Source organism: Camarhynchus parvulus, chromosome Z (genome assembly GCF_901933205.1).
Source record: "Camarhynchus parvulus chromosome Z, STF_HiC, whole genome shotgun sequence".
Classification (NCBI taxonomy): Eukaryota; Metazoa; Chordata; class Aves; order Passeriformes; family Thraupidae; genus Camarhynchus; species Camarhynchus parvulus.
Window position 1 is genome coordinate 43,147,307 of NC_044601.1, and position 27,838 is coordinate 43,175,144.

At 39.6% G+C, this 27,838-nt stretch overlaps 1 protein-coding gene across 1 annotated transcript in view; it reads left to right on the forward strand.

Moving 5' to 3' along the window:
- The window catches only part of GLIS3 (GLIS family zinc finger 3), a 130,868-nt gene extending 103,473 nt beyond the window's left edge, over positions 1 to 27,395 (forward strand). Inside the window, exons 7-11 of the mRNA XM_030968890.1 lie at positions 3,307 to 3,309; positions 9,332 to 9,488; positions 17,551 to 17,729; positions 24,174 to 24,353; positions 27,259 to 27,395. Coding sequence (XP_030824750.1) covers positions 3,307 to 3,309; positions 9,332 to 9,488; positions 17,551 to 17,729; positions 24,174 to 24,353; positions 27,259 to 27,395 — 656 coding nt within the window. The remainder of the gene's footprint in view (positions 1 to 3,306; positions 3,310 to 9,331; positions 9,489 to 17,550; positions 17,730 to 24,173; positions 24,354 to 27,258) is intronic.
- Positions 27,396 to 27,838: the final 443 nt, after the last annotated feature.

The window sequence follows — 27,838 nt, forward strand, 5'->3', positions numbered from 1 at the left end:
GGACACTCTGGGTGGTACTAGAGACCGGTGTCTGGGTACTTGAGGAACTGGAGGGAATCTGCAAAACTGAAGGAATACTAGAATAGGCAGATTCTGGTATATTTGGGAAGGGAGGTGATACAGAAGAGGGGATGCTGGGAGCAGGACAACTTGTATTAAAAGGTTGAGGTGATTTTAAAACTCCTGTGGGAGATACTGAAATTGCATCTACCTCGTGAGATGGTACCAAGGGGTACAAGGTTGGAGGGGGAGGAGGAAGGTGGTCTATAGGAGGAGACAGAGGAGAAGGTAATGGGATGTAATCTAAGGGATCAAGAGGGAAAGGTGGAGGAAGATTTTCTAAAAGATCCCACCTCCTTTCTGGTAGCTTAGTTTCTTCTTTTTCTTCTTCTCTGGATACTTTATATAATTTTATTTCCTCTTCCTGTTTCTCCCTTTCTAACCAACATTTAGCATAACTAATCTCTTCGTCACAAGGTTCTATTCGGGTATTGACATATCTAATTAGAGCTATACATAGCCATCATTCTTTTGTCCCATACCAGGGCCAATAAATAGGTCCTTCAGCAATACTCTCTTTAGGCCATATTTCTGTACAGTGTCTTATCATTTTTATATTATCTAGATGCTTCATTCCCTCATTAGTATCCCAATTTATTAAAAGTTTGCCTAAAGGACTACTAGGAGGTATTTTCTTAAAAACTTCCTTCTCTTTTCTCTTCCTGCTGGCACTTCTTCCAGCACACTGTCCCATCTTTAACTAGCAATTGGTATCCATTTTTTTTTTCTAATAAGGGATATGTATTAATTATAAATGAGGAAGAGAAAATAAATATCAATTATTGTGGAAAATGTAATAATAATGGTTACTTTTAAAAGTTCCTTATCATAAGAGACAAGACAAAGATGGCAACTTCAAAGAAATGTTTGATGTGGGAAATGAAATAAATATGGTGGCTTTAGTGGGAAAACAAACAAAAAAAATGGCTGCTTAAAGAAATATTTAGTGTGGGAAACAAAATAAATGTAGCAGTTTAACAAGGGTTTCAGAATAATAATGTCAATTCAAATGAACATTTATAACCTAAGAATACTGAAATGTTTAAATTAATTCCAAAAAGAAATATAATATCTATCCTTTTAGCTGGAAAACTAAACAATAATGATGGCTATGTCAAGAAATGAAACAACTGACAACCACCTGCTCAACTAAATACAAAATAGATGCAGTAAGCCACTTACTCTGCACAAGTGGCCTTTGCACACCACACTCAACCATGTACAAAATGGCCTCAATGAGCCGCTTACTCAAAATGGCCGCTTCACAGCTTGCCTCACCAAACTCGAAATGGCCGCTTCTCGGCCCACCTCACAGCAAACTCAAAATGGCCGCTTCTCGGCCTGCCACACAGAAAACTCAAAAATTCCTAAGGAGTGGTCGAAGGACTTTTGGCCTGCCCTTACCTCCGAGCCTCACTCCTTAGGGGCCCCGACTTAACATACAAAAAAAAACCAGAGAAAAAATTCTCCCTAACTATGAGCCTTCTTTGATATAACAATATATTTTGGTAGTTTCTTTGCTGGCACTGCTTCCTATTGTATAGCAATTTTTATGGTAATTTAATTTTTATGGTAATGATTCAATGTACTCTTATCAGCATTAATTTCTGTGTGAGTAATAATGTGCTTTCTCTTACATGTCTTCCCAGCTATCTATCATTTGGCAAAGTTCTTGTAGTTCTAGTCACTTGTGTTGTTTCACATCAGTTAGAGGGTACTATGTCAGGCATAGAGTAGTCCATGTCGCTCCATTTTGACAACTACTTGATCCAGTTGAAATAAATTGTTTCATTAACTACTCATCAAGGATGCTGCAGGATTATATACTATGTGAACAAATGAGATGAATCTGATAGGCAGGAAATTATTATATTGAAATGGCAACATAAAAATTATTCATGTCCAATTGAGAGAAACATAAAATACACAAAAACCTAAGTGTCTTGCCTCAGAGAAGCTACCCTTCAAAATTCACTGAAAACAATTTTTTTTTTTTTTTTTTGTGAATACAGCTTTGAGACTTCGGAAAAGTTCAATACATTGTTTTTACTGGGTACTGTTTGAGACAGCACATTAGCTGAAATGTTTCTGTGCTACTTTTAAAGTGGAAGGAGGAATAGATTTTCACACTTCCAGTGGTGTCCAATCAAACTTTTCTTACTTGAAGGTGATTTTACTTATTATTGATGCACATTTAAAGGTTTTTTCTTGTAGAAGAATTCTACAGAATAAATGTTTGAAGGCAAACTATTAGAAATAGGTAAATAGTGCCAGAAGTACATGTTTAGATGCAAGTCCATTTTCACTTACATGGTAGAACACCTGTAGTGACCACGGTATAGTTTCTCAGTACTGAGAAAATACAGAATCTATAGACACATTTAAGTGAAATGCAACAATAACTTTTTGGTTACAGATCTATTATTTGGAGTTAAGTCTTCAAAAGAGCTTTTTCTTATCTTGTAGTCTTTATAACTTCATAGAAGAAATCCAAACTGACTATTATTAATACAGTGAGGTAGCATTACAGCTTCTTTGCTTAAAACTAACACAAAATTACATTTATGGGTCTAAAGCAAACAGACTAAGGGCTAAGCATTGTGATAGTATCTAGGTTTAAATTTTGAACAATATCTAGGCATTTTGGTTTACTCAGTTCGCAGAATGAAGGTGAGAGCAATACACTCATAATAACATGGGGATGATGACTTTTCCTGCTGTGAAATAGTATGAACTTACTTTGTATAGAGCAGTCTGGAACCACTAAACCCAGAAGAGTCATAAATAATGGAGCAGAAAAAAACCCCATCTTTTTACTGTGCTGTTTGGATAAAACTTGACCATTTCATATTTAAGCATAAGCCAGAATGTGTAATTAATTTATAAGTAGTTACTGAATATCACACTAAGTTCTGCTCCAGAGCAAGCAAAGGATCTTTCTAAAGCCTGTCAACTGCATAATTTTCTCTGCAAGTTGGAATTTAAAAATTGCATCAGTAAAGTTACAGAACTTATTTGAATTCTAAGTATTTTTTAAATAATGTCTTACACTATATTGTGAAACTTTTCCTAACTACTTCTATGTGTATGCCTTTCTGTGCTTTGCTTGAGTAACACTTTTCTTTGGTTTTTTCCCCTGCTGAAATTTTACTAAGCTAGGTGCTCTGTGCACATAATAAGAAAAAATCCAATCCCCCAGGAATTTGTATCTAAGGTAACAATAGGAAGGTAGGCAGGTACAACAAGCACGTAGAGGTTAAGGACACATACAGGAATAGATTAATGGAATTATTAATTAATGAAAGAATTTTATTAAAGAAATTGTCCTAGTGAGTCCCTAAGATATGTCTGAAAAAAAGCAACCTAGTTTTCTTTTTTAAAAAGTAGTCTGTTCTTTTCTTTTAAAATAGTTTTTTAAGGATGATAAGCCTGGAAAGTAGTTACAGCTCATTCCTGTTAGAAAAAACAAGAATGGGAAGGAAGAACTGACATATGAATGGCCCTTGCTGTGAAAAACAGAATTGTATTTGATGTGTGGATGGATGCAAAAGGAGTAGTAATGTAGGACTACCAATAATGAAGAGAATCTCTGTTTTCACCTTTTAGGCTGAATTTAGGTATTACATACATATCTAGAGCTCCTGCTTAATGTGATGTGTCATAGGTAGAACCATACATACATAACAGGGGGCAAAAAAGTGTTAATAATATTAATTTAAGGAGGATAGTTTTCTTCCCCTGAGACTTGCCCTTTTATTTACCAGTTTTATTTATGAGTTTATAATTTGAGACAACTTCATGGTTCTCCAAAAATTGATGTAATGTTTGGGTTCCCATTTTTAAGAACATTTACCAATGGACTGCTACAAACACTGTGGGCACCATGGCCACTTGCACCGCTTGTAGTTCCATTCATCACGATGAGACTGAACTTCAGAAACTGCAATCCAGTAAAAGAGAAGAAAATGAAAGGCAGGGATGCATCTAGATATGCTTAAAATCTTAAAATACTGGTCCAGACCCTGCTTTATTTCTTCAGTACTTTAATGTTTTCCAGTATCTATGATCTGCCTGTAAAATATCTAAAAATATATAGAAAGGCCAGTGGTGCAGGTGGTCCATGTGACAGGCCAGCTTTGGAGACAGACTTACTATCTTGAAAATGCAATTTTTACTTCTACTGTACTTCTTAATGCATGATGGCTTCTTGAGTTTCATGTTCTCTGGAGACTTCAGATTTACAGATGAGCTAAGGATAAAGGCAAAGCAGAAAATAAGCTTTGCATTTGCTGGGCTTACCACTTACAACTCAATATAGCACATATCCACATATTCCTGGCTAAAAAATCCAGTGGACTTCCTAGGGGAAGAGAAAAAGGGGAATATATGCAGGTGACGCTCACAGGCGCAAAAAAATACTTCATATTTTTCCTTCTGTGCAATAGTAAATCAGTTGTTTTCAAGGACCTCATAAATATTCCTTACAGAAATAGAAGGCTATATTTAGTAATAAAAAATAAAGCAACTTTGCAAATGTATGTATGTAACTAACTGAGCTACAAAATTAAACCTTCACACTGTCTTACTCTACATGGTAAAAACTCTCAGCCCTACTCCAAATTCATACTGTCAATAATTAGAGGAGAGATATTTTGGCGGGAGAAATTGTTTATAAGAGTACTGGTAGTAAGTCCAAGAAGCTCTTCAATTAGAGCATTTTTGATAATTTGCAAATTTCTGCATTTAAATATGTTCCATGAAATTACAGGTTTCTGACTCCATTGAAAAATAACTTTTTTTGGCCTTAGATTCTGTGACACTTTCAATGCTACTATTTGGCTTTCTTTTTCTTAAAGAAACCTTATTCAAAATCATCCTTTTCTCTTGCAGCCACCTAAATTGTTCCTATGCATTGTGAGAGTACGTTTGAATTTAGCTTGTCATAGAGAACTGTTTGCAGAAATATTCTCATGGATAATTCTTATGTACTAATAAATGGATATGTGATGAGGCTCCAGAAAAGAAAACATGACTCCTTCCTCTCTTTGGCTGAAACTTGGTCCCTGTTGAGGTTCACAATCTGAGGTTCACAGCTGGGACTAAGTTGGGACTAAGCTATAATCAACTTGTAAATAATATTGCAGCTTGGACTTTTTAAGGGATACAGAGGAAGAGCACTCATGATTCTTTGGCTTTTATTGAGGTTTTTTGAGTTTTTTTCAAAATATCTGAATATGTTTAAAATTGCTTTAAAAGTTTTAGTTTATCCTGAATTGATAAGCTTCTTGTAGCAACCCTCTTGTTACATAATCATACAATGGTTTGCATTGGAAGAATTCTTAAAGACCATCTAGTTCCAACCCCCTGCCACAAGCAGGGGCACCTTCCACCAGGTTTCTCAACGACCCATCCAGCCTGGCCTTGAACACTTCCAGGGATGGGGCATTCACAGCTTCTCCGGGCAACTTTTTCCAGTGTCTCACCACCCTCACAGTAAAGAATTTCTTCCTGACATCTAATCTAAATCTCTTCTCTGTTTAAAACCCACTTAAAACTAACATTTAGTTCTACATCTTTGTGTGTGGACCTATATGGTGGTGCTACACTTGAGCATGCACAAACATTTCACAGAATCACAGAATTCCTAGCTTGGAAGAGACCTTCAAGATCATATAAGTCCAACCCGTGCCCTAGCACCTCAACTAAACCATGGCACCGAGTGCCACATCCAGTCCTTTCTTAAACACATCCAGGGATGGTGACTCCACCACCTCCATGGGCAGGCCATTCCAGTACTTTATCACCCTTTCAGTGAAAAACTTTTTCCTAATATCCAAACTGTATTTCCCTTGGTGCAGCTTGAGACTGTAACCTCTGGTTCTGTCCGTTGCTGCCTGGAGAAAGAGACCAACACCACCTGACTACAACCACCTTTCAGGGAGTTCTAGAGAGTGATGGGGTCACTCCTGAGTCTCCTTTTCTCCAGGCTAAACACCCCCAGCTCCCTCAGTCATTCCTCACAGGGTTTGTGTTCCCAGCCCCTCACCAGCCTCGTTGCCTCCTCTGGATGCACTCAAGTGTCTCAAGGTCCTTCCCAAACTGAGGGCCCAGAACTGGACACAGCACTCGAGGTGTGGCCTCACCAGTGCTGAGTACAGGGGAAGAATGACCTCCCTGCTCCTGCTGGCCACACTGTCCCTGACACAGGCCAGGATGCCTTTGGCCTTCTTGGCTACCAGGGCACACTGCTGGCTCCTGTCCAGTTGGCTGGCACCAGTACCCCCAGGTCCCTTTCCAGCCACACTGTCCCCAGCCTGTAACACTGTAGGGGGTTATTGTGGCCAAAATGCAGGACTCGGCACTTGGACTTGTTAAACTTCATCCCATTGTACTCTGCCCATCCATCCAACTGTTCCAGGTCTCTCTGCAGAGCCCTCCTGCCCTCCAACTGATCAACACGCGATCCCAGCTTAGTGTTGTCTGCAAACTTACTAATGAAAAACTCAACACCCTCATCCATGTCATCAGTGAAGGTACTGAACAGAACTGGCCCCAGCACAGACCCCTGAGGGACACCACTGCTGACTGACCCCAGCTGGATGCAGCCCCGTTCACCTCCACCCTCTGGGCCCGGTCACCCAGCCAGTTCTGAACCCAGCACAGAGCGCTCCTGTCCAAGCCATGGGCTGTGAGCTTTTCCAGGAGTGTGCTGCGGGAGACAGTGTCAAAGGCTCTGCTGAAGTCCAAATATTCAACATCCACAGCCTTTCCTGCATCCACCAGGCAGGTTGCCTGGTCAGAAAAAAATGACCAGGTTGATCAAACACGACCTACCCCTCCTAAACCCATGCTTTGCTCAGTTTCATACCATTTGAATCAGGTATTTAAAGGGCGAAAAGACATTGGGAAGGTATTTACTGGCAACATTTTGAGCAAGTAACTCACATGTAACACAGCCTGAACCAGCTACAGAATGTGCAAGCATGGCTTACAAAATACTTGCATAGAATGCTAATGATGGTTGTGGAAGAGAACAGCTACATCAAGATGAAGAACTTTTGCTACCTTTTGCTGAACACCTGGTCATAATCCAACCTTTTTTCTCCTGATCCTGAAGAGGTTAATTTTAAATGCAAAGATCGCAGTACTGGTAAACTAAGCCATTGTATATTTTTACGCAGCTTTGTTAGTTTTTGTCATGGTAAAATGCAAGTTACCCTATTTTGCCAAGAAATAATTTAAATAGTCCCTTTTTATTTAGACAATCAGGGCTTTCCTTTGCAGTGTCCTGTTTTATTAAATATTCTCTTTTCTTTTGCTGTCAGAATGTATGCTTGGTTGTTTTTCAGTATTTTCTTCTGTGCTGTATGTAAGATAAAATAAGAATTTCAAAAGTTCATTCCTTTGTTTTTATCTTCTGCACTTGTCTTGATGCTATGCTGAGAGACAGACATGGAAAACGTAATTTTGGGGTACATGAGCAAAGTGAGAAAAAAAATTCCCGTCTTAGTAAGAAGATGTCCTCAACTACTTCTTTGCAAGTTACTCTGCTGTTGTAAGTGATGTCTCATCTTCCTGCAGATGTCTCATCTTCCTCCTCTGTTCCTCTTTAAGGTTTGGGATATCTTCTGCTGTTAGATGTCTGTCGTCACTTGGGCTGTTATTAGGAGGCTCTGGTCCACAAACAAGTTAGCAAAGAGCAGAGCCTGGCACCAGGGTCAGCCTCCACTCCTCCACCTTCGACCACCAGTGTCAACTTCCCCTAATCTTTGACATTACCTCTACAGCATCTCTATTGGATACTTTTATTCACAAAGAGGTTTCCTGCCTGTCATCTTGCACTGTGTGTCATTTCCACCAGCTGAAAAATATCCAGGGCTGCTTGTTAATGGGGCTACAGCATAATTAGACTCCTGAGCATTTTCTTAACTCTATCTTAGCTTGGTGAATATCCAGTGTGTCACAAAGGTGGGCTTGTAAGGATCAATAGTCTTTCCAAGAACAGGACTTGGGAGACAAGGTGAATTTTCACCTTTTTGATCTTCTGTAGCAAAATTCACACTTGTGAATGAGAAAATGGTGACCTGTGAAATCATTTCCTTGAAGACTGATCTGTGGTGAGGCTACCTCTAATGGAGTCTTTCTTCTGCTAGGATTGCAGCATCCATGGACATATTTCAGCCTAGAAAGATGTTTTACTAGTGACAGTGCCCCCTGGGGAACTGGTTTAAACTCTAGGATTTTATCAAGAAACTCAAATCATTAGCTCCAACATATTCACTAGCATAACGTAAATTTTATATATAGAATTTTACTCGGCAACTAGGCCTGAACAATACCTTTTTTTTTTTTAAGAGACAGATACAACAGACAAACAGGAGAAGTAATTGTTATCTTTTAGACAGACTATCTAATTCATTCTCTGGGTTCATAAAATATTTAAGAGCGTGCATTTGTCTGCCAGTCAACATCAGCATAAGCTACCTGACACAAATGTCAGTAGAAATAGTTGTGTAACAGGATTTTCAGAGACACAAAGATTTATATTTGTCTTATTTAAACTTTTTTTTTCTTTTTAAAAAGGGGTTACCAGAAAATAAGGTTATAGGATTTGGGATCAACTAATTAGGCCTTTTGAACAAAGTCCTATATTGCTTTTTGTTTAGTCAGTAAGAAAACAGCAGGAAACCTTCCTTATTAGAAAAAAATCCAAGAGAAAACACATAGAAAATTATTAGACTGTTAAAGATGGTTTAAAATTTCTGTATGTGTTACTGAGGAATGTGGGCCAATGATAGTAATAATGCTCTTCGCAAAATTTGTGATTTTTACAGATGAGGGAAAAACTTAGAAAGCATTTCACATTTTATGAAACTGTTCTTTCTGTTCACTAGTTCTAAAAATACAGGTTTTAGGAATATTGACACATTTTCTACAATAGAAGAGTATAGAAGATTTGCAGCCTTATTCAGACAAAAAATTCCAAGACAATGAGCATGGCTGTGATCATTCATGCCTGGTTTTGTGGAAATGTCATTTGGAAGCAGCAAAGAATACTTACTTATTTTCATGTGGTTCTTCTTCTTCTCTTTATGAAAACAACGCATCAGAAAACCCTTCATTTTCTTAGTAGCTAAGAGCTGGCACTACAGCTCGACAGGAGGGGTTATATGTTGGTGTTTGGTTATTTATCAATACTGTTGTTGTTTGGTCAGTTATCAGTGTTGTTTCCTGCCTGATGAGCATTATTTCTCTCTTTTACTTTCGGCAGCTGTGATCCCCAGCACACAGATAAATCAAAGTGGAACAGCAGCTGGGGCAGTGTCCTTGTCCCACCCCAGCAGCCACTCTTCCCCAGGACAAAACATACAGGGCAGTCCTCTGCATCCTCCCCAGATACCTCTTCTCACAGCTGCTGACTCAGAGAGGTAAGAGCCTGTGCTTTCCAGCTTGAGCCTGAGGCTGGACTGTCTTCAGACCTGCCAAGATGGGGGGAAATACAATTGTTGGTGTACAGAAAGGCACTGGTGGCAGCCCTGGCCTAACAACTGCTCCGGGTCGGGGTTTATCAGGAGGAGAGGTGAAGTGGACCATATTATTCCAGTCTAAGAGGGATGTTTTCCATCTATTTCCATTTCAGGGACTTCCTCCAGTCCCTTCTTGATCCCAGTGAAAGGCCCAAGCAGGGAAAGTGATACTATCTGGCACACTGAACTTCAGATGACCACAGCCATACCTTACAGAATGGGGGCCCTGAGATTCATGTTTCTGTTTACTTGTGGGAGAAGAGTCATATTCTGTCAATATTCTCCCAATACTAAGCATTTCTGAATGAAGACCTTGCCTTTATTTTTTTAATTGCCATTTTATGAAGAACAACAGATAATGAACAAATTTTCATTTCACTAGTTTTTGAGCTTGATTTATAGTCAGGATTTGTTTTATGACAGTTAGGTATGTTTTTGTATATGCTGGTTAGGTATGGTAAATTCTATGATTTTAGATATTTCAGTGACATAAAAATCAGTTGCTCAGATGTGTCTTGATTTTCATCATTAGACATTCCCTAAATTATTTTCAGCACTCTTTCCAATGATTTAGACAGTATATGGTACTATAGATGTAGAAATCTATAGCTCATTAAACCAGAAGTCTACCAAATCACAAGTCTGAAGAGACCTAAGTAAATGTTTTTTAGTGGAAAAGTCAGGAAGACTAAATGCTAAACTGCTACTATCTGCTCATGGATACTTAAACATTATCCTTAAAATTTCTTTTTCAGTTCTCTAAGTGATAAATTGCTGTATTTCACTAATGTATTTCAGAGTATTTAATTTCCTTGAGTGACAGATATGACAGTAATTTGAAGAGTACAAAATCCCCAATTATAAACCTGAAAACAACATTCACTAGATTTCAATTACTGGTTAGTGAGCATAATTTCTTTGGATGAAAGCAGTATTCATTCTACCTTGTATCAGGAAGATAGAAGAACATGTGGCTTCAGGAAATTAACAACAGGTGAAAGTACATTTTTATTTCAGACTTCACATGTGAACTCAGCCAGTTCTGGAGCCACTGGAAGCTGTTGAGCTTTTTGTGCATCAGTCTAAGATGGAACTGACTGCCTCATGATCACTGGAGCTCATCTGCTTGATTCCTTCCTTCCTCCTCACTCCTGCCCCCATGATCCTGGTCTTTTTCCCTTGTGCTGGCTCTGGCCCTCTGTGCTCACCTCTGGGACTGTCCATGCTCTCTTGCCTGACACAGAAGCTCTTCTGTCCCAGTATAGTTTTCTCTTCAATGCATGGCCTGTCCATCCATACCCAGTGATTGCCAGAGCATGAGGTGATAGGCAGGGACACATTAATAGTTGTTATAGGTAAAAATGTAATTATGAAAGACAATGATCTTATTAGCCCATTTCTGAGGTTCTTCCACTGTAAAACCATAGCAGAAGTGCCTAGAGTGAGACTTCCTGCATTCAATTCATTGAATGCATTTCATACATCAAGATAATAGAGTACTCTACACAATAATAAAAAGCTACCATAGTATACTCCTTTTTCATTTGTTAAGTGTATACACCCTCTCTAAAAAGGCTTTAAGTGCTAATTCCCATATGTGGAGAGGCTTTGGGTTTAAAAAAGTTCCAGTGTCTTCACTTAGGTAGTGTGACAAATGGCAATTTAAATTCAGAAAAGGAAAAAAGTATTGCAGCAGTGTTGGTTTGATTACAATACATAGGGCAGAAGTTAAGGGAAATGTTTAAAAGACGAACTAAGGCAGAGTCTATATATTGAATCTAACACAGTACGCTTGCCTAGGGGCCTTGCAAGTAGTCTGTCACCTCACTTCATGGGTGCGATGAGAACAGTGAAAATGTGAACAAACCTTCAGCAGAGAAAGTGATATAGTGTCTTTGAAAGGTGTGAGTCATCCTGTTTATTTCAACCTCGTTGAGAGGACTGCAGGATTTAGGGGTGCAAGTAGGCATTTGTTGCCCCTCATGCTATTAAGGGTTGGGCTAGGTTACCTTTGAAGGTCCCTTCCAGCCCAAATTGTTCTGTGGTTCTGTGCTGTGTGGTTCCTGACACACTGTACATGCCCAGGGTCATCATTTTAGACTAGGACAGGCTGACCAGCACTTGTTCCAGCAGAAGGCTGTGTTTGTTAGACTGAAGCTGATCCAAACTGGCTTGGCTGTTTGATGGATGCTGGGGGCCAAGCCTGTGCCACTTCTTGGACAGCAGACTCAGGTTTACAAGAGACAGAAGCAGAAGGAAGTAAGCGTTTTCTCTACATTTCCACATACCATGGGATAGAGAAATAATGGGAGGATTTCTTTTAAGTCTTTCTCTTCTAGGTGGTGTGAAGGAAAGTGTGGGCTTGATTAAGCCTTATTAAGGTGAGAAACTGAGTCAAACATGGAACACATCCTATACTGCATTCATTATGTGTACAAAACTCTGAGAACACATAGTGCAAGACAGAGAGTTTGAATATAAGAAATCGCTTCATTTATCAAAGGATGGAGCAGAAATAATAAAAGTGCAGATTTACACTTTGTCTGTCCCAGCTCTTTGATACTAATCAATATGACACAATAACAAAATTTTTCGTGCATTTGATGCTCCAGGTGATTTTTTTATTCACCTGTGAACCAGAGCTAACAGTATGTCCCTAAAGCATGATGGATCCCAGCTTCACAGGAATTTCTAAAGACTCTTAAGGCTAACAAGAAGAACATAGGACCAGAATGTTCAGTTTAGCAGTACCATTACACTATAATAAGTTCTGCAACAGTTATTCTTTTTGCTTATTTGAATGTGTGGTTATATTCCCTGTATGATTTCACTGTAAAATAGTTAAGTAGCTCCGAGCTGAACTTCCAGAAGCAAAAGCATCTGTGTAGTTCTACCCAAGAAGCCAAGACTTCCAACCTTCACGTTACAAAGCCCTTTGTATGTATTATACAGACCTCAAAGAAGGTCTGTAGTTAATAGTATGGTTTTGAAATAAGTGCATCAACTTCTTTCCAGGCGTGGGACACTTCAGAGGATTGCCTGTTAATCATGTTTTCTTTTTAGTGGGCAAACGCCACCTATAAATGACAAATGCTTGTGTCGGAGGTATTGGTAAGGCTAACCCTGAACCTGAGCCATGGAGTCACAGAATCCCAGAATAATTTAGGCTGGAAAAGACCCTTAAGACCATCAAGTCCAACTGTTAACCTAACAGTGCTGAGGCCACCACAAAACCATGCACACAAGCGCCACACATCCACATGTCTTTTAAATACCCTCAGGGATGGTGACTCCACCACTTCCCTGGTGGAGACTGGTCCAATGTCTGCCCACCCTTTCTGTGAAGAAACTTTTCCTATCATTCAATCTAAACCTTCTCTGGCACAACTTGAGGATGTTTCCTTCTTGTCCTGTTGTTTGTTACTTGGGAGTTGTTGTTACTGAGTTCCACCTGGCTACAATCTCTTTTGAAAGCAAACTTAACAAAGTTTGGAATTTTTGTCACACTTTTTTTTTTCCCAAAGGCATTTTTTTCTTCTTTGCCACTTTTGCAAGAAACTTAGTTCTCTGATACAGTATAGGCAAAGAAAATACAGAGAGATTTTATAAAAAGTTACATAGTCTCCCTCCAGGTAGTCTGTATATTGGGGTACCTGCTCACAGCTCTCTTCCTTAAATTTCACTTTAAATTCCACATAAATTCTCCTTTCATCTTCTTAGCAAAGAGAAGATGAGGTACTGGTCAGAGGGTTTGTTTGTTCTTTCTGCCATCCCTCCTTTCATCTAGATTTTGGTTTTCTTGCCCAAAATATTTCTGTTATGAAATAGGATTGCATTCCTTAAAAAAAAAAAAAAAAAAAAGACAACAACACAACACCAAAACAAAACAAACAAAAACCCAAACAAACAAACAAACAAAGACCCTGGAAACCAAAACACCCACAAAACTTTTGGCAGAGAAATCATTGGAGAGAAATGTGCATCATAGATAGGTAAAAAATTAGGCTTTTATTATTTTGGTCAAATGAATATATTCATAACTTTGGGGAAAACATCTTATTTGTTCAATTTTGTTCCTGGCAAAAGGTATGCTTTCCTTAAATGTGTTTTTAAAACATGTTTATTTGATTGTCACTTTTAAGTAGCCAGACTAACTTATAGTGCAATATGCTGGGTTTCACAATGCTGTGTTTCAAGAGAGTGTTTCCTTCACTGACAGAGTGAGGATCTGTAAAGACACTAAGACACAGCATAAAGTGTGGGTTCAAAGAATGTGAGTTCATAGAAAGAATGTCAGAGCAGAGAATGGGTACACCATCCCAGACTTTTGGACTTTCTTGGAAATAAAATTCAGGCATCCAGGAAGGAATGATCATGGATTTTTCTACATTTAACATTGTCAGAAAGAGCAGCACTGTACAGGACACCATTGGAGACAGCAACCTCCTACAGGGAGCTTGTAGTTCAGTCCTCTGTCCAGCCAAACCTTCAGCTCAGCCAGATGAAAGCCTGATCACCTAACTGTGTGAACTGCCTAACATTTGGATATGTTCCCAAACTGCTGAAGCCCAGCAGAAATGACTCAGCCAGTTAAAAGAGCAGCAACCCAATAAATAGTGTTTACAAGTTGTTCAAAGAAAACTATGGCCTCTGAAGAAAAAAAAAATCAGGGTTTTCAGCTCTAATGTTCAATTTCCACTTCAGCAACATATCTGTAGCAACCATAAAGATTCATTTTGTCTGAATGGTGACAAATGCTTTAATTTACATTGCACAGTTGAGAAAAAAGAAAAGAAAAAAGAAGAATGAAGACAGAACTACATCCAACATAGTTACATAGTTCCTGTCTCAAATATTTAATGTTAGTAGCATTTTGTGCCATAGCATGCCATAGCATGGATTAATGGTAGGTAAATTATGTCTTTTATATGCAGGTGCAGTTTCTTTTCTTTCAATATATAAAGAAAAAATATTTTAAAAATTTTAAAAAATACTTGGTTGCAGTGAAATAAATTGAGGAGTTCCAAAGCACTTGGGTTTTTAGGTGAAGAAACATCTTATCTATATTTTTGCTAGAGAGACATAAGAGGTTGTTCCCCCACTCGAAAAAGGATTTATTTGTAGGTGGCCAACCATTATAAAATAAGCTAAATTAAAGGACTCTATAAATACACAATTTATACTGTATATTATGACCCTTAGATTTTCCTCTTCCCTTCCTTTTCCACACATTTCTTTGGCTGCGCATGTAGTTGTAGTGACTGTTTACTGGGCCAGCTCCAGTAAAGTATGTGGCATTGTATGTGGCATTTTAACTAATCTCATCAAAAAGGGTGAGCTTTGGAAACTTTGTCATCCATCTTCCTACTACCAAATGTAGTCATTCTCCAGCAAGACACTTTTTCACAGCTAAAATTGGAAGAGAAAAATTTTCTTAATGGCTCCAGAAACATTTCTGCTCGGATTTTATATCAGGCATAGGATAGATCAACTTTCTGCAAATCTCGCTGGTTCCTGATTGAATTGACACCTGAACTTGACTGTAGTTCTTGATTACAGTTTCCAAGTGGTTACAATCTGGTCCTGAGTGTTTCAGGAACACAATTAAATTAGCTGTTTTCCCAGGAATATAATGAGATTTGTTCAGAGACAAATCCGGGCTGTGACAAGTACAAGTTTCTCTTTTATTAAGCAGAAGGAAATAAAAAGTAGATAACTATAGTCGTGGATATGGGTAAGCCAGGTTGATTTATAAATAAAGACCATGTCTACTAAAAAGGAGTCCTGTCTGCCTGTAACATATAGTGTATTATAATTGGGAGGAGGTTTTTGGATGTTAAATCAAAGGTAAATCTGTAAAACTGTGCTTTCCACTTTTAGGTTTGAAAAGGAGTTTTCCCATTAGTGACTACTGGTTAAAATAATTTTTCAGAAACTAGTTTTCCTAAATTAATCCTGAGAACACCAAGGATGATATTCCGTGATTTTAAAAATAATCATAGTGTTTAAAGACTGTCTGTGCTTGGCTCTCAATCTCCGGCAGGAGATAACAGTCTTTCTATGTGACTCCTATACAAAAAACTAACTCCAGTTATTACTCAGGAGACATATAACTAGGTAGTTACAGCACTTTTTAAAAACCTCTGATATTTTTATCACAATATAGCTACTGATTTCTCTTTCTAAAAAAAATTGTACAATAGAATTATTGTGAAATATGTGCATGCTTTGTTCTCTTCCTCCCTGGTATATCTTTCAGTCTACTCTGCATCAGTTATCTGGAACAATTAAATATTTGATACATTACTCAATGGCTCAGTAGTAACATCTTTATTTCCTCCATCCGTACAGCATTTCTGAAGTAATATATGTTTATGCAGTTAATATCACATCAGCACCAGGACCATCCAAACCCTACCTAATATGCTTAAAAATGTGCTTCTCACAGAAAATTGAATAGGCAGTACATCATCCAGAGTTCATCTTGATGCTTGTTACACTCTAAATGTAGATTATGATTCACCAGAAATGTAGTAAATACCTTTCAAATGAAGTCAAAACCACATAGAGATAACATGTGACAAATACAGATTCTTAGCTGCAGCATAAAAGATCTCTAGTGACTTTTATTTAAATATAGTTATAACCGGTATGATGACCCTGCCCAGAGGTGTTCTGTAGGGCTGCTACTGGAGTTGCACCTTCTTTTGTATTCAGGGTGTGATAAAAACTTCTTTGACACTTATTTAGGAAAAACTTGCTTCTATATTAGGTTTTAAAAAAAAAATCATCTAGTATATTGAGGCCCAGTCTCAGGACAACAGGGACCAGATCCATAGTTTAGAACACCAGCAGACTGTGTTAACTGCAGGCACTGATCCCTCCTAGCAGTAGCTACTGAGCACACAGAGAAGGGTATTCCTCCTCAGCAGACTTGCAGCTTACTTTTAGTGATGGAGAGACAGGCTGATCTGCAACAAAATTTGACATTACTTTCCACTCACCTTCTTGCAGTAATATCATGGTTCTTTTTTGGTGCTTGGGAATTTTTCCAGCTCTCCTCTCATTGATAAAAAAGTGGCCCAGAGCCATTCCTGAGCTTTCATTAAGTAGCCAGATCCCATCAATCCATTGGGTAGTTTGGGGCACAAACAGAAGCTCTTAAAATCCTAGCTTTCTGCCTGCAAAAAAGATTGCATGACCTATCTGCAATGTACTTTGAGGTATGCATTTCTAAGGAAATGCAGAAAAAAAATCAGTAAAAAGTTAAATTCCATAAAACTCTTGTGTAAAGTCTTCAAAAGCAGTGCATATCCTTGTAGTGTCAGTAATGACAGAGCTGTGCAAAACATAGCCCTGCGGTGATGAACCTCTGTGGCAGCTGCACCACCAGATTTGTTCTCAAGCATTCTCTCTTCTACCAATCTTGTAAGTTTATAGTTGAGTCCAGATCAACAGTTTGATGTGGTCAGATTCTGGAAGCAATTTAACACTTGCCCTTACCTGCATTATATTGACATCAGATTGTTTATTTTCAAATAGCTCTATGTAACATACGAAGATTTCTAGAGCCCAAAAACCTAGGCCTGAACCTGAAACCTAACAACTCAGTGCCCAATGACCTGAACTGACCTCTCACTGACAGTGAGCAAGACCAGCTATTTATTGATAAATAAAGTTGATACGAAGGCTTACAATTAACAGCTGGCAGTGGCTCCAAAATCAGGTCCTCCTTGAGGCATGTCCTCCAATTATGGAGGAGACACACACACAGAAGGAGTAGATTAAAAGTATGTTTCCATGATAAGGGCCAATTTAAAAATGTCATCTCTATTTGGGCTGCACACTGTTATTTTGGAAGTCTGTATCTATGCTAATAACTAAAGTGACCTAAATAAAGTAAAAACAATCTTTACCTCTTATGTGTTGGAGATCTTACAGTTTTGTGGTTTTGAACTTCTAGGTTTGTTGCTCCAGCTCCTTCTCATCACATCAACCCCCAGAGAATGTCCATTCAACATCCCATGATGCAGAGACAGACTTCACAACCTCCTCAGCTTCCACAACTTGCAGGGATGCCTCTGAAGACATACCAACCAGCAGAAAGCCCTTCTTTTCAGCCAAATGCCCTTCACATCCAGGGTAAGAAGGAAGAACCTTCATCGCTGATGTTAGTTGTTTGTTGCTACTGCTTATCTTCAAATTAAGTGCTTCAGGGACTGGCACTGATATTTTAAGGTACTTTTCCTTGAAAGACCCTAGGAGGTAGCCTTCAGGACCCTGCCTTCATACTTTCTTAAAATATTTACCTTAGCTAGTTGTTATTCATCCTGGTACAGAGTTACGTGTTTCTCTTCATATTGATTTTCAGTGCTGTTCTTAACACAGAATGGCAAACAATTCTGGATGGCTTTTAATTTTCTAATGTTATGCTTCTAATCCCTCCTGATTTAGCGCATAAGTATTAACTTGCTTTTCAAGAGGTAGGATATTTTTGTCCCTTGCACTTGTGGGGAGATGAAGAACTCTTCTTGTGTAAGCATGGATGACTCTTGCAGCTGTGTTCCCACTTGTGCTGTGTAATCAACATCTACAAGACCTCTCTCTCTCTCTTCAATCCTGTATACTTCTTCTGTAGCCAAAGGAAAAAATCATCAGCTCGTGGGTTGTTTTGTTTGTTTGTTTTTCTTAGCTGGTGGAAATTGAATGCTAATTACTTTAACATTTCAGGAGTGTGTTGACAGCAGTATGGTTGTTTCCCCACAAGTGTTTAAATGTATGATTTGCCATACTAATAGACGCAATTACATAGTAGACTGGACTTTTAAAGGTCTTAGGAGTCTGCTTATTGATCAGGCTTCCTGAGCATTATCATTGTAGATATCATAGGAAACATCCTGGGAAGAGCAAGGTGTATTGGTTTTGCACAGTTTGGTTTTTGGTAGCAGAGGGGCCACAAAGACAGCTCCTGTGACAAGCTGTCAGAAACTTCCACCATGTCCAGCAGAGCCAATCCGTGATGGCTCTGAGGATGGACATGGTGCTGGCCAAAACTGGGCCAAGGAATGAGGTTGGTAACACCCTTGTGATTATATATTTGAGAAGAAAATCAGAACAAAGTGGGCAGTTTTGCTTGTAGTCAGAGAAGAGGAGGAGGTGAGAACATGTAAGGGAAACAACATGGCAGCAGCAAGTCAGTGCAGAGGGAGGGGAGGAGCTGCTCCAGGCACCAGAGCTGAGATTCCCCTGCAGGCCATGGTGAGACCATGGTGAAGCAGCTGTGCCCTTGCAGCCCATGGGGATCCACAAGGGATGCAGAGATCCAGCTGCAGCCCGTGGGGGAGGTGCCCATGCTGGAGTGGGTGGATGCCTGGAGGAGGCTGTGGTCCAGTGGGAGACTTTATGGAGAGAGAGGGCCCCTGCCTCCAGGCTGGAGCAGCCTGCCCTTGGAGGACTGCACCCCATGGAAGAGTGACCACACCACAGCAGTTTCGGTAGGACTGTGTGCTTGTGGGAGGGACTCACGTTGCAGCAGATGTGATTTGGCTGCTGCTTGTGAGAGTGGACACACAAAGACAAGTTCACAGAGAACTGTCTCTCATGGGAGAGACCCCACAGCCTCACAGGGGAAGAAGTCTGCTCCCTGAGCAGCAGAAGCAAATTTTAGTGATTAACTGACCAAAACCCCCATGTCCTGTCTCCCTGTGCTGTTGGTGGGAAGGAGGGAGGGTCTGGGCAGGAAAAGGTGTTTCAAGGCCTTATTTTACTTCTCATTATCCTCCTCTGATTCTGTTAGTAATAAATTTCACTTTCCAACCTTAAGTTGAGCCTGTTTTGCCCTCAAAGTGTTTTCTCTCAACATTTATCTCACTCATGAACCCTTTGTTAATTTTTTTCCTTAAAACCTCTGCTGCCCAGCTATAGCAGGGAAGGGTCACTGAGTGCCTCTTGTGGGTGCCTGGTGTTAGGCCAGTGTCAAACAATGACACAAGGCTTCTTCTATTTTCTTCCACTGATGTAAGCAGTCTCTCTCGGCAAAGAGAGGAAACAGGCATCTTCGTTGAGTTCATAAATGTGAAGGAGAGAAAAGAAAGTGCCAATCCTGTTACATTCTTCATATTGTATTGGCCACAGAGAAGCAGGATCTGAGGCTGAGGCGCGTGGTTTTCTCCACAAAGTAGTAATTCTTTACAGCACTGGTCAGTACTAGAGTGAAATTAACCAATGGACATAAGCAGTTATAGTTGGCTTTCTATATTCTCTGATAGACATTTCACTAATAATGTAGAGCCAAGAGAGTACAGGGTGAAATTTCTTAATATACAGTTCATTGTCATATGACATACATGAAAACATGCCAGAACAGGTCCAGTAAATTCCTAGTGCAAGGCTTGAAGGGATCAGGTTAGCCCGTCTATTTCCACAGTACAAAATATTTTACTTTATTCCCTTTTTTGTTGACGATTTGGCAAGAAATCATCTTGAAAGGCATTGAAACATTAAGGTCTGTCTTTCTACTTGGAGCAAAAATTGTCTTTCAATTATACAGATGGCTTTGCCACCTTCCTCCTCTCATGGCCATGGGAGTTTTAGGAATACTAGAAGTTGGGAGCATAACCAGTTGCTCCAAAGTAGAAGACTTTCCAAAGAATCCTGCCTCCCAGGAATTCATAAATCACCCTGGATTAATTGTTACTCCACACAGGACTTGCACTGGCTTGTGCAGCAACCTTCATATCTACTTGGGCATCTTCTCTTCAGGGCTGGCCAAAACAATGCTACTGTGTTCCCATCTCCCTCTCCTACTGTCCAAAGAGTATTTAAAAGGACAAAATATGTAGGTCATCATTCTTTACAAGAAGAAGGCCCAGTAGAGACCCTCATCTGAGTGAATGTCACATTTGAATTGAAGCCCTGTTACATGTCCAAGTTTAAGATACAGTTTAATACTATCTTCTGAGATCAAAAAGTGGTTGTCTTTCAAGGGCTTGAACCTTAAACCTGTACCATACTTAGTCCCATGTTATCATTCCTGTGTCTGCTTCACTCTCCTATGAAAGCTTATGTTGAAAACAGACACTGCTGACAGGAATTATTTGCACACAGATAACAGCTCAAAGTTCAAATTGTAAACAATTTTGCACTTTAAACTAGTAGAAAGACAATGTAGACTGAACTCTTAATTATTTTTTTTTAGTATTGAAAGATACAGTACAGTGCAATTCCATACCCACAATGTAGGTATTAAATGTTTTTTCGAAGATCAAGTAACCTATCATCACTGTACAAGGTTTGGTCAGAATGTACTCCCTCCAGCTTAAGCACAGCTGTCTCATCCTATATGCTACACTGAAAGCATTGTCCTGTGTGCCTTAAGGGCTTACCTAAATTCTCTCTCTCAAAAGCAGATGTTTGAAGAGTTTATGTTTTCCCAGTACCAATACAAAGATTGCTGTCTTCCTTGGTCAATTCATTACAATGCAGAAAAACACCATGGAGTTATCTCCACACCGTACTATTATGCATACAAGAAGTGGCTGTGAGAAGCTCTCTTAGTTTCTATCTCCTGCAGTTCATAACCTGCCTTTTCAAGATTTAAAGTGCTGTAACTATACCCACTTCAGCTCAATCTGCTAGTAGACAATGGTGACAATCTGCCTCAGTATGTAGTCTTAAACTTGTCAGTTACATGTAAATTTGCTTTATCAAGGAAGAAAGAGTTTCAGTGCCCAAAAGCTTTTTGAAGAAAACAAGTTCTAAACAGACACCATTTCTGAAAGCCTGAACATCTTGAAAGATCATGGTGATCTCAGAGTACTATCCTTTAGAGAGAAATATTTATGAGATCCAAGACTGACAGCCTTCTTGTTTCTAATAGCTACTTGTATTGTGAAATGTCTTTTCCTTGTAAGAACATTGTCTACAGTTCAAGCTTCATTATGTGTTCGGAGTGATTTTCAACACACACAGTAATGTCAGAGAGGGCTTTCTATTGCCTCAGTTAATATTACATAATTGACTAAAGATTCCCTTTTCTTGCGCTTGTGAAATTCCCACTATCCTTTGCTGCATGGAATATTCAGAATTGATGTTAGATGCCTCACTGAGTTGTAGAAGTGAAGCTCTTCTTTTCCTTTCATTAGATTGTAGTATCTTTTACTGTATTACCATTCCATAAATCGGAAACTATCCTGACTTGGAGGCTGGAATGACAACTTCCCAGCTAGATGCTTTTGTATGCCAATGTAATATGTGTTTATAGACAGAAGACAGTGCAGGTGCTGGAAATCTGCAACAATTTGTCCAGCACCTGTATTGTATTGGTGATTCTTTTCAACCATGAAAAACTGCTCTCAGGACGGGTGTCTGAAGACACAGGCACCTACAGTCCTCAGGCAGCTGCCAGAATATGGTATTGCCTGCTCTGAGACAAGCCAGAAGAGATGTGCTAGGTATGAAAGGAAAGAACAGCGACAGAGGCTCCCTCTTCACAGTAGAGAAAATTTATTGTGCTGTGTAATATAGAGTCAAGTAAAAGTTCTTTGGGCACGGGTAAAGCTGACTTGCTTTTGCATGATACTGTAACATTTTTGCACTAGAAATCTGGTTGTTTCTGTAACTCTGTTGACATGTCTTTGTGAGTTAAGCTGATGGCCAGAACTGTCTGAGTTATGGAAGAAATAAAAAAAAATTGCAAAGTGTTCATTTAAAGAAAAAGTAATTTCTTTAAAAAAATTGTTAGCTTATATGAGTTAGTTATATTAGTACCTCTATACAGACTGGTCTACTAGTAACAGCTATCTTTAAATTAAAAATAATAAGATTTTAATAAACAGAAACATTTCTATTTTTTCACATTTGCAAATCTGTCTCTTAGTACAGTATGTGACTTGGATCTCTCGTACTCTTCCTTTTGTTCTTCACAGCCAGATGGTACCACATGATTACATGGTGTTTGTGTAATTTGCCTGTGGACATGCAGAAATAGATATATTTCTGCATTAAATATACCTATATTTCTGCAAAGAAACACTATCTTGAAGTGTTTCAGACCAAAGACAGCTGGAATTTTTACATGCCATAGAAGCAATGACTACTCAAGCATGGCATATATTTCTGAATGGCAAACTATAATGATTTTCTTGAGAAAATATTCTCTTTCTTGTGACAGGCAGAGAGGTGACTGAGGAGGAAATAGATGTCCATCAGAAACTTCCTACCATATAGAAATTATAATTGTGGCAGTCATTCATTACATATCCATAATGAAATCTTTGTTCACACAGTTCAATAGGATAAGGACATTATTACAAATGTATGTGGACCACAACTGTATGAGTGAATTTGAGCTGAGCTGTCTACCAGGGATTTTTAGAATGAGCCTTCAGAACAAGGCTATTTATGTTGTAAAAAAACAAGAACTTCTTGCTTTTAGAAACAGTTCTTACAGCTTACACATCTATCATATTCAAAAATATTTCACTTCCCTAGGGAAGTTATGCTGTCATGTCAGAAGAATAGCTGTTTGTTCTGTAGCTTGACATCATGAATCTTGGCTGTTGTGTAGTGATTCAAAGAAACACAGCTGATGTAACCTTGTGCATGTGTGTGTTTTAAATAGTTTAATAAGAGACAAAATTTTACAATCCAGAGTTGCAGCTGAAATGTTCAGTTGCTGGAAATTTATTAGCCAACCTGCTTGCTTTTTTTTGTTTGTTTTTCCAGTGCGGCATGAAAACACAGAAAATTGATTGTACAGTTAGTTCCCTAACAGATATCTCAAGTATGGTCAGGATCTGCTGCCTGAACTGGATATGGTTTCATGTTATCCTAATTCACCTGTATTGCAGATTATCTTGGGCACGACGCTGTGTGAATAAAGACACCAAGTTAGGAGATTTTGCTGCGTCATGTTGGACTCCAGTTCTAAGACTGGCTTGATGCACTGCAGATGCTCACAAAGACATTTAGAATAGTACTAAATAATGGAGGGGAAGAGAACCACATATCCTTATTTCTTGTTTATGACTCACTGTTTTAAAAGATGAATAATTGACACTGAATTGTGAAAAGAACTTGTATCTAGGAAAGTGACACTACTTTTCTGTGCTCTCTTTCCATCATAAAAATAATTTTCTCAGAGTCTCTATGCATGACTGTACTATCAGCCAGCTGTCTTGGCATCAGTGATAGATCCTTGGATTTTATTCAGACTTTACTTGCGTAATCTTCTTTCATTTTGAATGTAGCATTTTCTTAGATTTTCAGACATATGCACAGTGTGACTCTGGAGAGTAGCACTTCAGACACGGGATTGTGCAGTACAGGGAGAAATTTCCTGAAAAATTTCAGCTTCTAGCCAGTCAGTGCCTCTCACAGGTCATGAAGGAACCAAGATGTCCATGTAGTAGCAACCTGAGGAAGTTATAGGGAGCATCATATCAATACTGCTTTATTTGTTTAAAATTATTGAAGACCTGGTGATAGAGCAGTTGAGGTTTTTATCATTCTCATGGCCATGGTTCCACATACTCTCCTTTTTATCTCTGTCCAGATCTTTTACCAATGGCCTTCTTCTCATTCTAGGTTTTTATGGGCAGCTTCAGACTTTCTGCCCTCCCCATTATGCTGACACTCAGAAGGACATACAAGACAGTGTTTCTTGCAATATGGTTCCTCCTGTTGACTGCTCAGCTCTCACATCAGCAGGCCAGGGAGGGCTTGGCATTTTCCACGGAAGTTTTTCAGATCATTCTGGTATCAAAGGTAAATAACAGCTGGTCACTCCATGTATGATTGTGTAGAGTTTGTGGACTTTGGCAGATGTGCATGAGCTGTGTATTTGGGTGGGACATGTCCTGACAGATTTGACTTTTTACAAAGAGGAGAGAGTTTTCAGACCTTCATGGAGCAGTTGGTGTTGGGAGGCCGGAACTCGCAATAGGTGACAGTAACAGCCAGCCTGTATGCAGTCTGAGCACTGTTGAAGGCTTCTCAAGATTATAGCCTGTGGGGCTTACACAGCCTCTGGCTTGTGTATTTGAGCTGAAATATGGTCCATTGAGCCCTCTGTGATATTTGTGCAGCCACTTCTCTACACTGCACATATTGTGGCAGGGACCTGAGATGATTCAAACTACTGATTTTGCTTGGTGTATGTTTGGTTTTTATCAGTCTTGAATTTCATTTATTCATGTTTCAATTACAAAAACTGCCTAGATGCACACTCATCTGTGTGCATGTAACTTAGTCTGTGCCTAGATGAAAAGTACTTAAGGGGCTTGCATGCTGCTCTGGAAGGGTGAAAGATCTCTGTGCAAAGGATCAGTACAGGACAGTGAGCCTACTCTTAGCGCTCAACTAATGCCCAGGTCTTTTACTGTCCTTCCACACAGGATGACTCCACTTAACATTTACTGTGCTTTGAAGTCCCTCTTATATCTTGGCCCTTCAGAAGTGTATTGCAAAGCCAGTGCACCTGTAATTACAAAGAGGAATCTCACAGTATGTAAACATGTTATCCAAAAGATGGGACTGTAGGGGGGCACAACAAGTTGTAGCTGATTGCTAGGAACAGCCCACACCTGTAACCAATTAAGCACAAGTAGCATAAAAAGAGTGCAGTCAGAGGAGGAGTCAGAAGGTAAGAAGCAGGACTAGGATCAGGCTGCTGCAATCCCAGAAGAGGCTAGAGGACCTCAGGAGAGGGTGAGGACCAAGAGAGTCCCAGAAGAAGATGGTGAATTCCCCTGGAGGGGGAAATCCCAGAAGAGCACAGGCCCCAGGATGGTAGACCCCAGGAGAAGATGGTGAGTTCCCCTGGAGGGGATAATCCCAGAAGAGTGTAGACCCCAGGAGAGGGTTGGAGAAGCTATGGTCATGCCAGGGCTCTGTAGCAATTTAGCAGCAATATCCTTCATTGGATTGGTGCTGGATTAACTGCAGATGCTTCTGGCTGCGTGCTTCAGGAAAAGCCCCTGGAGCGGATGGACCCTGTAATGTAACTGTTGCAATGTAATACTGTAAACTGTGCTCTGTAATATAACTGTTGAGTGTTGCTGCAAAGTGTATAGGGCAACTGTGACCCACTGGGATGGAGTGGGGGAGGCGGTGTTGGTGTAGCTGAGAGTGGCAGGTGGAAGCCACAAGGAGGTCCGGACCTGATTTTCTCCAATCGAGACACCTGGAAGTAGGTGAGCCACCAACTAGTAAAAATGGGACATTTGAGGTCTTTGTTTTGTGTTGTGACCACCTCAACAAGAAGAGATAGATGTTGTAGTAATGTAACTGTGGTAATGTAATGTAAAAGTATTGTTGTAAATGTATGTAAGGCAACAAGTGGTGACCCTGATGTGATTGTAGCAGGCAGTAGAGAGAAAAAGTAAAAAGAAAGAAAAAGGGGGAATTGTAGGGGGGCACAAGGAGTTGCAGCTGATTGCTAGGAACAGCCCACACCTGTAACCAATCAGGAGCAAGTGGCGTACACACCTGTAACCAATCAGGAGCAAGTGGCGTACACACCTGTAACCAATCAGGAGCAAGTGGCGTACACACCTGTAACCAATCAGGAGCAAGTGGAGTCAGAGGAGGAGTCAGAAGGCAAGAACCAGAACCGGGAGAAGGCTGCCGCAATCCCAGAAGAGGATAGAGGACCCCAGGAGAGGATGAGGACCAAGAGAGTCCCAGAAGAAGATGGTGAGTTCCCCTGGAGAGGATAATCCCAGAAGAGCACAGACCCCAGGATGGTAAACCCCAGGAGAGGGTTGGAGAAGCTATGGACATGCCAGGGCTCTGTAGCAATTTAGCAGCAATATCCTTCATTGGATTGGTGCTGGATTAACTGCAGATGCTTCTGGCTGCGTGCTTCAGGAAAAGCCCCTGGAGCGGATGGACCCTGTAATGTAACTGTTGCAATGTAATACTGTAAACTGTGCTCTGTAATATAACTGTTGAGTGTTGCTGCAAAGTGTATAGGGCAACTGTGACCCACTGGGATGGAGTGGGGGAGGCGGTGTTGGTGTAGCTGAGAGTGGCAGGTGGAAGCCACAAGGAGGTCCGGACCTGATTTTCTCCAATCGAGACACCTGGAAGTAGGTGAGCCACCAACTAGTAAAAATGGGACATTTGAGGTCTTTGTTTTGTGTTGTGACCACCTCAACAAGAAGAGATAGATGTTGTAGTAATGTAACTGTGATAATGTAATGTAAAAGTATTGTTGTAAATGTATGTAAGACAACATGGGAGTGTGTCTGCAAACAGTTATTCTTGAGCTTACTATTGCCACTTGTAAAAGGCAGTAATTTGTGTGCCAGAGTCTACTTTATGGCAATATTCTACAATATTTTGTTGCCTTTTATCCTGTGTTCAATATGATGAAATTTGTTAAACAAGCATGAAGTGTATTTTTTAAATTATCACAATTTTAACACCCAATAAATGGGGAGGTTAGTTGCAATGAAATCTGCTTCAGACTTGATTCTGAGAGAACTGAAAATTCCTTCCTTGGTAAGCAGTAATTTGTGTAATTAATTTCATACATATGTTGCCTTGTTTATTTTATTTATGTATTTGATTTAAAACAATTTCCAGTTCTATGCATAAGTATTAGGACATCATTATATAATTATCCTACTTATTAACTGGGGCTTTTATGTTTTGTTTCTTCTTCCAGTGTATGACTTTCCAGTAGGGTCTGTAGGTATCTTTGGTGATTCAGCATGCAGCATGCCAGAGGACAGCAGTTTCCTGCAAGTGAATGCAGTGGATCATTGTTCCAGCCAGCTTTCTTCTGTATACACTGAAGGCTAAGTGATGTATATCTATTTACAAGAACTTGATTCTGTTTCATTTTGCCCTTCTGTTATTTCCCTACAAATTTTTCTCTCCATGAAAATGCTATGTATGTATGGGGATATGACTAGATATACATACATAATGGAGAGGAAAAAAACAATTACCAAGCATTCTTCATTTAATCAAGCAGCCAACTGAGAAGGAGAATGTTTGGAGGAAGCAAACTTTGCCAAAATCTTAGCAATTGTTTATTTTCTTCTCATCTGTGGTACAGCAGCTATACTTTTAAAATGATTTCTTCTTTTAATTTCTCAAAGGGAATTCAGAGACCAAATAAGAAAACTGGTTCTTGGCTGTAATCCTTTCAAGCTGAATGGGTGCACTTGCAGAAAAACACAGCTTTAGAAAATTCCTTTTTCAAACAAGGAGAAGAAACGAAACCAGAGCATACTACAAAC